Raw genomic sequence first — 14778 nt, 5'->3', positions numbered from 1 at the left:
GATTCCTCTCACATTAAAAGGCAAAGAGCACACTGTACTTTTATGTGCTACTGAACTGAACTGAACTGAACAACACCCCTATCAATAATACAGCATGCGCATTTCTGGTCTTCAGTTCCACTGGCAACTGTTCCTTTAGCCCACTACATCATGTCTCTTCATATAAACCTCTTCCCAGCCAAGCCAGCCCTTCTTTTTATGCAAGCCTCCATCGTCACTTCTCAGTTCACTGCCACCCATCCAACTGTATTTATCTTATCACAGAGTATCCTTCAAGATGCCCATCAAACCCTGGAGACAAAGCTCTTTTGGGAGTAAAAAGTGGCATTTGATAGAAGTTTTTTGCCAGCTAACTTGTTATTGTTCCTTCTCTCTGAGATCCAGTAAAAACTGTTATTATTGCTTAGGAGAGACTGCTCACTGGAATTTTACAATGTACTGACTAAAGTGTGTGCCTCCTTCTTGTTCTCCACTATTCGAACTAGTGGGTCAGAAACAACTCTTGTAGAATTCCTATGCACTGTGTATCACTGGTTGACCATGAGAGCAATGAGCAACACAATCCACACTTGACCTATTAACCATCAAAGGTCAAGAAGTAACATTAAGCTGAATAACATCAACATCTGGTATACACATGGATTGGGCACAGGACAACACATGGAAGACACAAAATTATAAGATGACAGTAGGATAGACGTGAAGATAGTTGTGCAGTTTCAGGGAATCACCTGAGAAACACACAAAGAATTTGGGGAGACAGTGGAGAGATGCATGAAGACACTAACAGTACACGAAAGGCACTGGAAGCACTGTGGAGAAAGTGTAAGACTTTGGGAAGTCAGAAACATTAGGAAGGCCTTGGAGACACTGGGATAGTGTCTGAGGAGACACAAGGAATCAATGCGAAGACACTAGGGAGGCATTGCACCAGTCTACATAATGCATCTACCACCAAAGCATGAAAATAAGTTGGGTATATTACTGATGACTGCTCCTTTCTCATTAAGTGCGAGTCCATATCAGGGGTTACTATGTTGAGTAAACCTTCTTTCTAGGAGACAACACTACTGCTTTACCAAAAGTGCACGACACATAACGAAAATGTATTCGTGCCTCGAACCTCTACCCCATATAAAGTGTTCATCAGAAATTAACCATATACTTCCTGTTTGGTGACAGATAAAACACTAGTGATGCAGAGCAAGACCTCTGTGAGCCAAACTAGGGCTGATTGAAATTGTGTAATTGTTTCCTCATGAAATTTCAAGGACAGTGAACGAAATTACACTTTCATTGTGAATTGTTGTTTGCATGAAAATAGGCACACAAGATCCTAGTAAGGACCTACTCAGCATACAGAAGTCACAAGAGAATTTTTGCACGAACCAGTCTCCCACTGGACAAAGTCACATAAAACATGTTAATGCAAAATGTATCATTTTTGAGAAATTCAGGAATAACACAAATTTTGCTCTTGTAATTAAAATTTCAGCCAGCCCTAAAACCCTTCATTTGTGCTGTGAATCCTTGAGAAGAACTGAAATGGGGCACAAGGCACACACCCTCTCTTCACCTTGGCAATAGTGGTAAATTGGCACTACAAAACTTCAAATAATCACAACAATTGCACAAAAGTTGGAGTCTCTTTAAAAGTGGGGCACATGATGAAAGTATCTCTTACCTGAGTAAAGCGCCGTACTAAGCAGGTCTTCCCCACACCAGCATTTCCAATTAAAACAATCTTGAACAGGAAATCATAATCTTCCATACTCATTTACACGGCTGAAAGAGAACAAGAGGACAGTATGAAGCTGAAGGTTTCGATCCGGAGTAAGCCTTCTTTGAAGCTGTGATAAGCAACAATTCCCTGTGTGGCCTGCAGAAGCCCCGGTGAAACGTTCCGGGTAAAACTGAAACCGGAGAAGCGAATGTGTCATTCGTGTGCTCTTTATACTTACAGGTAAACAGAGCGAAGGTCAGTCTTTGCAAATTGTGTAGCGTTGGCAGTGATAGCTACAACCTCTGCTATTGGTTGGAGTGTATTATCAAGCCAGCCACTGCTCATTCTGTCTCTTTTTCAGATCTTTGCAAATATTCAAGGCATCGTTTGTTTCTTTAACTATCCCGACAATATGTGGCTACTTACAAAGCTTTAAATGGAAAAACCAAAGTGCAGGCACTTATTACTTAGAGTATTGTTTGCTCCTGAGAAGTGCCGGTCTCCTCCAATTAAAATGTATTACAGAAGTGCAGGTACTCTTCTTTAAAATTCAAGAAGTGCATCTACTCAGTACTGGACAGTGATAATATTTGGTTATTTATATATTCCCAAGCTGAAAATGGGGAACACACATCCTCATAATTTACAGTGTTTTAGGGGAAAGGGTTTCTCAACAGGGGGAAAATAGTTAACCGTGAAAAAATAGAATATCGCCCTTCAAGAGTGTCATCAACGCTCTGCATACAATACATCCATACTCTATAGCTTCAGATGTTGAAAATCTCAAACATTCCGGATGCTGAAAATATCAAACATCTGAGGAGTCGTCTACAGATTGCGTTGCTATCCTAGAAAACTGGAATGCTTTCAAAAATCTAAAAAGTTTTAGAAACAATACAATGACTCGTGAATCAGGACAATAAGTAAGCAGAGAAGGTAGTATTTCATCACACAGAGATCAGCAACCACCAAAGGGAAGAGCCACAAACCTCACATACATCGAGCCACCTGATGATCGAGCTCGTCTCTAGAATTCCTCATTCTACCTCTGGCAAATATGCCATCCTTCATTTTAGTTACATCTTCCCTACCCTGACACAACTGTTCTGTAAACAAATTTTTATCATTATCATTCCAATGCAATGACTGTTGGTCAAAAGCTAATAAAAAAATTGTGAAAGTTCACTTAACTGCTGCAAGGTTTGTGAGCCCAAATTACATCATGGTGCATGGTCAATATCTGCACCAGGCACCGCCACATCAGGTAATTGGAAAACAAATATAAAAAGTATTTTTTTTTTTTAAAGCGATGTTGCCCCCTGGATGCACTGTGTGACTACACCCGTCTGTATATGCAAGTTTACAAATTCCATTATTCCTCAAGTTTCAACGGCTGATTGTGGAACTCAGGGCAATGTCTCAACGCCTCCCAGAAGCATCAAGATGTAACAGTTGCAGGGAGATACCTCCTTTAATCTGTGCCCATTCCGGCCATACCTGGAAGAATTGTACCATACCTGGGACTCCTGCATAATGTTCCACCTGGAGTACCAAAACGGGCTCTAATTAAGAGCACCTTGATTAATTCAACGAGCAATATAAAAAACCAAGGACGTCACTGACAGCTCTTCAATCTACCGATGTTACAACAAAAACTTCACTCAAATCATCAAACAAGATATCTACACTCAAGACCTGTCACTTAACTGATGGTACCTCAAATTCAGAAAGACTAACTGATGGAAGCTTCTTTTCTGTCTGGACATCAAAATTCTGGAATGCCTGCCATAAGAAGGACTATTGACGAATAGCCTCCAATTCCGGAAAACATTAAAAACCTGGATCTTCCCATCACTATGAACACAAATGACTGAGTTTAATCCTTAAAAATTGCTGAATTGGTATACATGACAGCGACTGCATACGGACACTCTTGGCACCACTACAAGAGTATGTACTACAACAAACACACTGCACCAAATTTGTTGCAAGTCTTCAAAATTCCAATGCCTTAACCAACATCTCTCAGACAGGACATACTACATTCAACACCCTTCCCACTACCCAGTTCCGAAAAGGCGCTGAGTAACTGCTGAAAATTGAAGCACCTGCTCCAATACAAAGCAATACAATGCAGTTATACAACAATATATGCATCATATCACCTCTCCTACAACAACATATTTGTGGAGGACTTCAAGGTCAATTACCTTTCAAATTCACTCCAAACCACCAAACTGAAAAGATCTACAAAGATTTGGAACACTAAGAACATATATTTCACTAACCTCATCTCTTGCATCTGGACTACCCTTCCTTGCCATGCTGACGACCACGATGTATATAATGCAACCACTAACTAGAATGAAGTGTCTGAAATTATACTTTCACACCTCTGAAGGAGAAAATAATTAAGAGAAAAAAAGGAGCTCCTTGATACTCCAAGGAACTAAAGAAAGGAAATGTAGATCTCAAAACAAAGGAATGCACCTGATGCAAAAGGCTATTGTATCAATACCCACAAGTCAGAAACAATGTCTCAGAGAATCGATTCTATAAAGTCAGAGGCCGACACAACAGGTCTAGAATGGTAAAAATTATCATTTTTGAACCTAAGAATGGTGTTTGCAAATCGTATTTATGACACCATGTCTATTGATGCAGATATATCACTTAAATATTGGATATAGCTTAATTGGAGTCACCAACATTTTTATCCTCCTGTAGGCGGTTTGAGGCAACAACAATTATTATTAGCCCAATTGTAAAGCAAATATTATTTAGGTTTCTCCAGAGGCTCTTTTTATCCTTCTTCAAAATGGTCGATCGTCTACTTAATTTAGAAAAGGAAGAGGTCACAAATTGCTCTATCTAAATTAAGATCGACCAAGGTGGCATTAAACAGCCAACTTTGCTATTACCAAACTACCAACTTGGGATGCAATGGTATATGGTGTCTGCCTAATACTAATTATCCAAAAACTCCCCTTCAATGGCTCGACATTAAAAACTGGCTCCACCCAGCACCATTCATATCTTTGCTGATGATTAGAAGCAAACAGCTGAATGCCTACTATCAGATAATTCAGGACTTAATATTTTAGGCAGAAAGTCTAAAATTAAACAAAGGAACATGTTGGCAGTTCCACTCCGACATAAAAGGATGTTTAAGGTAATTAATTATGCTATTATTTTGCCTGCCTGGATAGAAACTGGCATAGTAATAGAGGGCGACTTGTATAGTGATGCCCAAGCACTCTTGTTTGCACACCTACAGAAGTACAATCTGTCTAAGTTGGACCTACATGGTATCACGGCAAACAACTACAAACCCATTCCCAAATTGTACTATTCAGCTTAGACTAGTTAGAAAGAAAGTACACAGGACTTCCTACTTGTACAAATAGCTGAACAACTGCGACACCACACTTGAATAATAATATTGTCTTGGAAGAACCATGGTGGTGAACCCCCTTCCCCCCCTTCTAAGGCATGTTATTAAATATGATGTATATATGTGATGAAGCTAAACCTTTTGGAGTAAAGTTGAGTGAGACATTTAAGAAATTTCCAATCAACCACTTATTATTTGCCCTTTCTAGCTAGGTTTTGGCATTGAATCAGTACCACTGAGACACAAAGGAAAGAAGTAAGACTGTACTAGATTGCATGATTCTTTTAGCTTCCAAAAGGATACGTCGCAATTGGGAAAAAAGTAGGCAATTTAGAACACAAGTCTAGTGAGCAGGGGTAGCTTGCATATGTAGTGGCGATACGGTCTACTCTGTCCGTCCACTTCAAGAACCTGCAAAGAACTACATTTTGAAACAGCCTAGATCTACGTCTATAAACATACAAACCTCCGTGAAGTTAAAACCATAAGCGAGTATTATAGTTATGTTATATTCTATATAGTATTGATGTCTGATCACGGATTTTTAATTTATTTTTGTTGCCTCAAACCACATACATGACGATAAAAATGTTGGTGATTACAATTCATTTTTCATTCATTTCTAGCACCTAGTGGACATAACATCAGCTGATAGAAATTATACATTTTGAATCTCTGATAAACAGTTTGTGATAAAGACCTCCTTGTCAACCCCTTCTTACTTTCTTTTGCCTTCTCAAAATATTCTTCTTCTCTTCCTTGTATCTTAATTCATTCTTGGTTGTAACCATTACATTCCAGTTTATTCTTTTTTTCTCAATGATACTCTTATAATTATTGCGAGTCAGTTCACTGATCCTGTCATCACGTACATTCTGTCATGACTCATTACAAATTCTATATACAATTATAAGTTTAACTGATGTAATATCAGGACAAAAAAGCTGTGTCTTCTTCCATCATTAACACAGAATGTTAGTCTTCTTTTCATCTATCAGGTTTACAGTTTACACACAACTCTGGTTTCCAATAGATAGAATGGGCTGATATTTGTGGAAGATATGACGCACACAAATTTGTTTTGTATTTCCCTTTTTTATTAGAATTATTATTATGAGTCTGGTTAATAGCAAACTCCTGTTCTACAGAAGTGTGCAGTTGAAGGAGTATAGGTCAGAAGGGATTCGTGAGCACAGGCTTTGCCTAGAACAATGGGAATACACAGTTTTACTGAAAAGGGGAAAAAAACAGTTTTACTGAAAAGGGGAAAAAAACAATGTGTCACAGAACACTAAAGCTAGAATAAAGGCAAAGCTAGGTTATTTCACCAGGTTTGAGTAAGAAGACATAAGCCACAGCACATGGCTAATATTCAATAGAAATCGTGGTCCTGTGCACTGCACACAAGTCGGAAGGGATCTGTCCCAACAGATTACAGCAGGAGTAAATGCAGTTGCAGTTATTTTTCGATGGGCTATATCATGGTCCCATTTTCTGCACGCCAAAGAGGTTTGTGGAATATTTGGTCTTATCTTCAGTGCGTATATTTACTCAAATAATCTCAAAGTTAGTGCATGAGCTGCAGACAGCACAACTTTGTACCAGCTGGCAGTAACTGACTACATCTGTTAGGGACCTTTGCTGTGAGAAGCACATGCTTTAACTCAGACATAATGTATGTACTAAAAATGCATAAATAGAATGCACAGAAACCTTTCTGCACAAATACAGCACATACAATTGTATTATGATATGGCCATAGTATAGGCCAGGTGCGACAAGCCGATACCCTGCATCTTTATCCTGTAGGAGTTAGAATGGGTATATTTTATCCAAATTGCTGCTGGAGTACATGCAATGTACAGTTATTTCACGAGGTGTGACTCACAATTGATAAGCCACAGCGCACTGCTGCGAGAGTAAAGGCAATGCGCTTTGTTTAGAGAACCAATCAGAAGGGATCGGCCACACATACTGCTCCTGAAAAAAGGCAACGCACTGTTGCTTCATCCACTGGCATATGTGGTACAGTTCTCGATCTACTACGGGGTTGTACCGTTAGTCTAAGAGTATGTTCTCTGCTTCCTTGAATTTATCAAAGGCCAATTAAAGAAGGATTGTGGTGCATCAGCAGAGACAGGATGCTAAATAAGTACTCACATATTGGTGAGTGTTTAGTGACCTTTGGATCTTGAAATACGGTGTAATACTTTAATATGATGTGTAATAGGTATGATGATTGGTTGTGGGTTTCTGTCTCCATTTATATGCAGGTGCTTAGCCAGATGACTCCGTCCTGAATACAGCCTTTCATTTATTCGGGGTAGAAACTTTGTGCACATATAAAATACAAAGCTCTCCACAACACCGGTCCAGCTTACCTCAACCACTCTTCAACTTCTTCCAACCCACAAGACACCCGTGATCAGTATCCCAGCCGAGAGCACACCCCCCTCGCATCAATAAGACCAGAAGCAGAGGACGTGACTTCTCATACCTGGCTGCCAAGACATGGAATGACCTCCCGAACAACCTCGGGAACCTCCCCCTCCCTCATGGACTTCTAAAGGAACCTCAAGACATGGCTCTTCAAGATGAAACAGGCATGACCTTCTCCTCCCCATCAGGCCTGCCCTACACAGCGCCTGGATACTCTCACGGGTAATTTACCACGCTCTACAAATTCACATAACATAACACCGGTGTAATATCCAGCAATTTCTGACATTTCGTGTTATGCCTACTACAACAAAGCCCTCAAAACAGTTTATTAAGTCATACTGAATGATTGCAAGTCTTTTCAGGTTAAAATTCTATTGCAGAAGCCTGGGCACAACGTAAACAAACAGAATGCGAATGAACGGGAAGCAAGCATCTAGTGTTTGCGACTTTTACTTTTTATGATTCTTTAGTGCAAAATATTCCCTTGCACCCAAGATGCTCACAGACGCACTGGCACTAAAATACAGCGCTAAATGCCAGATTTGAATTTTGTGTAATTTCATTTTTCAGAAATTTTGCGTACTTACGCAAAAATAAATGATGCGAATTTAGCACACACCTAGGAATGCTACGCCACAGCAGATCGCTGCTGGGATTAAGGCAATGTGCTGCTGTTTTCCCCGAATAGGAGTCAGAAAGGGACCGTCACTTTAGGTCCTGCTGAAGATAAATGATCTGCCGTTTCACCAGGTATGAGTCAGAGGGGGCATGTCACACTAGACTGCTGCTAGCATTAAAGGCAATGCAATGCGGTTTCACCGAGTAGTTGTCAGCATCGATTTGCCTCAGCAATGGCTGCTAGAGGGAGTGCAGGCAATGAGCAGGGCGTGAGTCAGAAGCGCTTTGTCACACAGATTGCTGCCACGTCCAAGCAGCAGTTCCTCACGCCTCCTTTGCCAGCTTTCCGATTATGTTCCAGTTTGAAGTAAAGCCAGCTTGAGTCATCTGAATTCAATAATATTTTGCAAGAGAGACGAGTGAAATGTCAGAGCAGTTACCGTGGTCACGTGATTGGCTCTGCGGCGCTCCGAATGGTAATTCCCCGGGCTGCGGCCATTTTGAAGAAATATGGCTCTGTCTTTGAAACAAATCAATGTTTGGGATTATAGTGAAAATCACTATAAGCAAAAGCGATAACTTGATATTTAAGGCCTCTCTGTCTAGCAAACGACAAATATAAACTAAGCATTTTCCTACACAGTATCTACAAAGTGTCCTGTTTTAAATGAGAGCTCTAGGAAAACTGAATGCGTTTTTAATGAATAACTTCACATCAATCATTATCCTTTCATATGCATCTAAGAAGAAAATTATTTAAAAATATAGATTTTCATTTATAAAATCATCTAAGAAAACGCTTACATTTCAAGGGCAAGTAATACAGATTGCACTGGCACACTGAAGTCCCATCACTATGGCATAATCATGCAAGAATGCCTGCACGTGATTTCAGTAAAACTAAGTAAACAGCTTGAAGTACTAATTTAGAAGCAAAGTTTGTACTCACCCATCAGCAGACTGAGCACCTGCCAAGTGGGCTGCAGGCAGTTATGGGTTCGAATCCCAGAGGGGCCAACGTAGGCTTTCATTCGTGTAGGAACGCTTCATTAAACAAACACTATCGAGGAGGATAATAATGACACCTACTAGTGAAGTGCCTACAAATAATTCAGCTTTTGTGGTGTGCTATGGAAAGAGTCATTAAAGTATTGATTAATGTGTGTTCTGCTTGATCTAGCTAAACGCTACATACTATACTCTGTCTCTTCTGTGAGGGTTATTACCCCTTTACACTAAAAGCTTGTAATTCTGAGAAATTCATGCAATCACGGAGGAACCCCCTCTATTTATTACTAAAATATAGCTTTGCCTTCAACAAAGAGCTCCCCGCCCTAAGACAATTCTTTCTGAAGCTTAGTGTTTAAAACTCTGGTGCAAAAAAATTGAGTTGAGCATAACTCCAAGATTTTTCGAAATGTATCGAGATAAACAAAGCAAGAGTCATGTGTAGGGTGTGTGCTTTAAAGAGTCGCTCCAGCTGTAGAAACTGGTCACTGACATTTTGCAGAAAGTCTCGCGGTTGCAGAGCCAGGCAACAGGCGCTAGCTGCAACAAGCATTTGCACATCCAATAGGGCTCGTCTATAAGAGAGATATCGGCTTTGCTATTGTATCTTAGCCATGTTGTACCCAAGCATGACTGATGTTCAGCATGGCTAAATGTTAGTGGGGTAAAGGAGAGTGGAGTGTCGTAAAGTAAAATTGAGTGTATAGAGTGGAGTGGTGTCGAGTGTCAAGGAGTAGTAGAGGGTAGAATGGAGCAGAGTTGAATGGCATGGAGTGGAGTAGAGTGTCAGAGTGAGTAGAGTGTTGTTGAGTGGCACAGAGTGTCGTGGAGTGGTGTACAGCAGAGTGAAGAGGAGAAGAGTGTTGTATAGTACAGTGATGTAGAACAGAATAGATTGTCGTAGAGTGGAGTGGAGTGGAACAAAGTGGAGTAGTGTGGCAGTGTGTAATGGCATAGAGTTGAGTAGAGTGTTGTAGAGTCGAGTGGCATAGAGTGGAGTGCCGTGGAGGGAGTTGAGTAGAGTGTCCAAGAGTCGAGTAGTGTCTTAGACGTAGTGCTGTAGAGTAGTGTGGCATAGAGTGGAGTAGAGTGCTAGAGTGGAGTAGAGTTTAATGGTGTAGAGAGTCATAGAGTGGAGTATCGTGGAGTGTAGTAGCGTGGACTAGAGCGAAGAGATGTAAAGTACAGTGGTGCAGAGTAGATTGGCGTATAGTGCATTGTTTTTTAGTAAAGTGGTGGAGTCCATTGACAGAGTGCAGTGACGTAGAGTGGTGCAGAGTAGATTGCAGTGAGTGGCGTAGAGTCCAATAGTGTAGAGTGGAGTAGCGTGGCAGGGAGTGCAGTGGAGTGGCTGGAGGGCAGTGGTGCAGAATAGATTAGAGAGGGGCAGAGTGGAGTGATGCAGAGTAGAGGTGAGGAGTGCAGTAGAGTGCAATAGAGAGTCGTAGAGTTGAGCGGTGCATAGAGTGCAGTGGAAAAGAGTGCACTAGAGCAGAGTGGTGCACAGTACAGTGGTGATGTGGTGCACAGTAGAGAGGGGTAGAGTGCACTGGCATATGGCAGAGTGGTGCAGAGTAGAATAGAGAGGCGTAGAGTGAAGTGGTTAGAGTGTAGAGTCAGAGTCCAGTGGTGCTCAGCCAATTAGAGTCACGTAGAGTAGAATGGATTAGAATGTAGAGGCATAGAAACTAGGGGCATACAGTGCATTGGCATAAAGTGCCAGGAGTATTGAGTTCTCATAGCCAGACTCCCGGGACATATTGTTTGGGGTGAAGGACAACAAGTGTTCATGTTTGTTTTGACCTTGGGACAAGTAAGCCCAAACTTCTGCAGCACAAACCCTTTGGCTGCTAGTTTACAGTATCACATTATGGATTAGGGAAAGGTACTGTCGGCGGTTAACCCCTTCGCCGCGGCACGAATTTTGCCGCGTCGCTGGGGGGGTTCGGGGTGAGCGCGGCGCCGCCATGCTCTTGACGGAACCACTCCGTCATGAGCCACGGGCGCGCTGTGCTCATGACGGAGTGGTTCCGTCACGACTCCGCCCACTTGCATTGTTCGCCTGCACAGGCGGGGAATCAGTGCCGCGTGGGCGGAGCGGCCGCAACGGCCGCAGCATGACAGAACCACTCCGTCATGAGCACAAGGCGCCCGTGGCTCATGACGGAGTGGCTCCGTCATGAGTAGGCAAGGGGTTAAGGTGATATTTGTGTCCATATGTTAATGCTATTCGAATTTATATTTATGGTTCATTAATGCAAAGCAGCCATTATTAGGGTGAGGGCTCCAAGAAAATTGTACACTCAGACTGCACTGCTAAGAGTGGTACCGGTATAAAAATGTGTTCACACCTCTGCAAAGTTTAATATAACGTTATGTATAATGCTCACAAAAAATGAAACTAGGAAGAAAACGTTTTGCTAAAATATTGTGAGAGTTTAGATACCATTTTTTGAAGCATCATATACTAAAATGTGTTGATGCCTTCTAGTATTCACAAAAACTTTTTTTGTGGGAGCTGCCAGGCGATTATCAATATAACAAACATTGGCAAAAAGCAATAATATTTTTTTGGTCTCGAAAAGCACACATTGCCACTGTAGTTCCTGGCAAACTAAACTTGAATGCTGTAAAAAGAAAAGGTCTTTGTTAACTCAAGACCTATTCTTAAATAGAGTCAGAAAAGTGTGCCCATGGTATATGCCTTTGCATTAGTGCAGACTTACAGCTTTTATGAATTCCCAATGACTTATAGAAGTAGGCCATGAAATCGAATGCCTAGAAAATATTTGTGGACTGCATTTAGTGTACATTCCATGCGAAAATCTGTTGAGAATTTACAAGTTCACTTTCCCTCCAACCACTTTTTTCCCAACTGTGGAAGAAGATTTATTTCTACCCTTGTTAAGCGTAAATTTCCAATCTTTCTCAATATGGGAAATGCCCTCACAGACCACACTGAAACAAGCGCCAATCACACCAAGGAATTATTCAACATCGTTAGAGAGTTCTCCTGCCTGTCATGCACAGATAACACGGTCCGCCCCTCCCAAGAACTCTGCAACACCCTGTCGGACTACTTCCAGCGCCAAACTCCTCGAGAAGGACTTCAACCACCAGCTCACCAGGCATCTGGAAAAGAATAAAGCCGCCAAATCCATCTTCACCGCTGACCACAGCACTGAGACCGCCTTTCTAGCCGTCAGCGACATCAACTCCATCCTCGACCGGGATGAAACAGCAGCCCTCATCCTTCTTGGTCTCTCACTTGCATTCAAAACCGTAGCCCACCCCACCCTCATCCACAGACTCCCTGATCGGTGTCCAGGGGGGGCACATCTAGCCTCACAGAACAAACTCAAAGAATAAGCCTACCATCCTTCACTCTAGAACCTAAGAGTATCATCTGCGGCATACCTAAAGTATCGGCCCCACCCTGTTTAACACCTACATGACACCCCTCATTGACCTCCTCAGAACTCACGGATTCAACGTTATAGCCTACGGAAACGGCACCAATCTCATCCTCTCGCTCACCGATGAACCCTCCCACCACAAGAGCAAACTTCTGCAACTCCATGACGGGTGTCGCCGCCTAAATGAGGACCAATTGCCTGAAGCTCAACATAGACAAGACGGAAGTGCTGATCTTCTGGATGAACGTCTCCTCGTGGGACAACACCTGGTGGCCCCCGAGCTTGGACCAACAGCCACAGACCACGCCTGATACCCAAGTATAATCCTTGACAAAACACCCCCCCCATCAACTGCCAAATTAACACAGTCACCTCCTGCTGCTTCCACACCCTCTGCATGCTCCGGAAAATCTTCAGATGGATCCCTGCCAAAACCAGAAAGACCATCAACCAGGCCCATATCACCAGCTGGCTAAACTATGGAAATGCGCTCTACACCAGTATTACCGCCCAACTTATCAAGAGGATCCAGACCACTCAGAACACACCCTCAATCTCCCTAAACGGACCGGCATCACCCCCACCTCAGGAACCCCCACTGGCTCCCCACACACCTGCAAGTCCCTGTATACATCAACCACCGCCTGAATTTCCACCAACCCGCCAGACACCTGCTACATGCCGCCCGAGCCCTCACGCACACCACTCGCTTTCGCCAAAGTGAACATTCCTTCTCCCACCACGCCGCCAAGGTCTGGAACGAGCTAACCCTCCACCTACACACATCAACCTCCCTGGCAGAATTCAGAAGGGGACTCAAGACCTGGCTTTTTGACTGAGACCAGCGGAACCTCAGCACCAGGATACCCTCTGGGGTGAAGAGCAGCTGATTGAATGCAAGGATTAGAGAAGAGCTGCTGAAATCCCCTAAAACATGCAAGTGAGTAGGTTTGCACAGACTCCAAAGCACATTCCAACCCTGGAACTATCGCTTAACACTACCTCCAGCCTCAGTATGTAGATCTGTGGGAAAGTGGCAAAATGCAGGAATTGCTAAAATTCAAACCCTACTATGGTATAAGCCTGGCATAATCAAAGAGACTATCATCAGAGCGATTATATAAAGAGATGGTGGTCATAAGCCCCAAAGAGATAAGTGGATTTTTTTTTACAGGATAAGTAGAGTTATGAAGCAACCTGTCCCATGGACAAGTAGATATTTTATTAAATTCCACACTCCTGAAGTGCACTGGCGTAGAGTGCAGTAGGGTGGCATAGAGTAGAGAAGTGCAGAGTAGAGTGCAGTGGCACAGAGCAGAGTTGCACAGAATTAAGTGGCACAGAGTGCATTGGTATAGAATGCATTGGTGTAGAGTGGTGCAGAGTAAAGTGACAGAGTGCTATGATGTAGAGTGCTTTGGTGTAGAGTAGTATGGCGTACAGTAGAGTGTTGCAGAATAGAGTATAGCGGTGTAGAATTGGGTTATGTAGAGTGAAGTGGCGCACAGAGCATTGGCTTAAATAGTTTGAGTAGAGTGAAGTGCCATAGAATGTAGTGGCACAAAGTAGAGGATCATAGAGTGCAGTGGCGCAAAGTAGATTAAAGATCCGTTTATCCAGCAGATATATCACATTCATTCGGACCTAGTGTCCTCCCTTACTGATATATTAAATCCTCTACTGCTCAAACCTGGAAAGTCTAAGCAACCCCTTAACTGGTTCGACCACAACTGTAAGTCCGCAAAGGGGGCACTGTTGGCTGCCATTAAATCCATGGACAGACCATTGATTAAGCAACAGAGACTGCACTACAAGTCAGTGCTAAATGAGGCCAAGTTGAACTGGGACAATAGTAAATGGGAGGACATAAAATCTGCACTGGGCAAACGAGACATGAGGGAATTTTGGCTAATAGTTAGAAATGGTAGCAGGGAGGGCCGCATAGCAGATGACCCCAATATTGCCCCTGAGAATTGGATTGAACACTATCAATCCTTGTATTCCCTTCCCACTGTCTTCCATCCTATTTCCAAATCCTCCTTCTACCCTCCATCGCAGACTGTTGAGACCATGTGTGTACACTCTCTAGCCAGCCCGACCTACACATTTACTGAAGATTATCATCTTAGAGTTACTCTATTAGAGGTCGAATCGGCCATAATGAGGCTTCCTGCTGG

The 14778-nt window shown here is 42.5% G+C and overlaps 1 protein-coding gene and 1 long non-coding RNA gene across 2 annotated transcripts in view; one reads left to right on the top strand and one right to left on the bottom strand.

Moving 5' to 3' along the window:
* The window catches only part of RAB30 (RAB30, member RAS oncogene family), a 171511-nt gene that overhangs the window by 80356 nt on the left and 76377 nt on the right, over positions 1-14778 (bottom strand). The window contains exon 2 of the mRNA XM_085623233.1: positions 1685-1785. Coding sequence (XP_085479359.1) covers positions 1685-1777 — 93 coding nt within the window. The 5' untranslated portion in view covers positions 1778-1785. The remainder of the gene's footprint in view (positions 1-1684; positions 1786-14778) is intronic.
* LOC146805887 (uncharacterized) overlaps positions 1-14778 on the top strand; it is a 280965-nt gene that overhangs the window by 220981 nt on the left and 45206 nt on the right. The window lies entirely within an intron of this gene.

The sequence above is a fragment of the Triturus cristatus genome, chromosome 8 (assembly GCF_964204655.1).
Source record: "Triturus cristatus chromosome 8, aTriCri1.1, whole genome shotgun sequence".
In the NCBI taxonomy this organism is placed as follows: Eukaryota; Metazoa; Chordata; class Amphibia; order Caudata; family Salamandridae; genus Triturus; species Triturus cristatus.
Note: the sequence above shows the minus strand (reverse complement) of the source record. Positions and strands in the feature narration are given on the sequence as shown.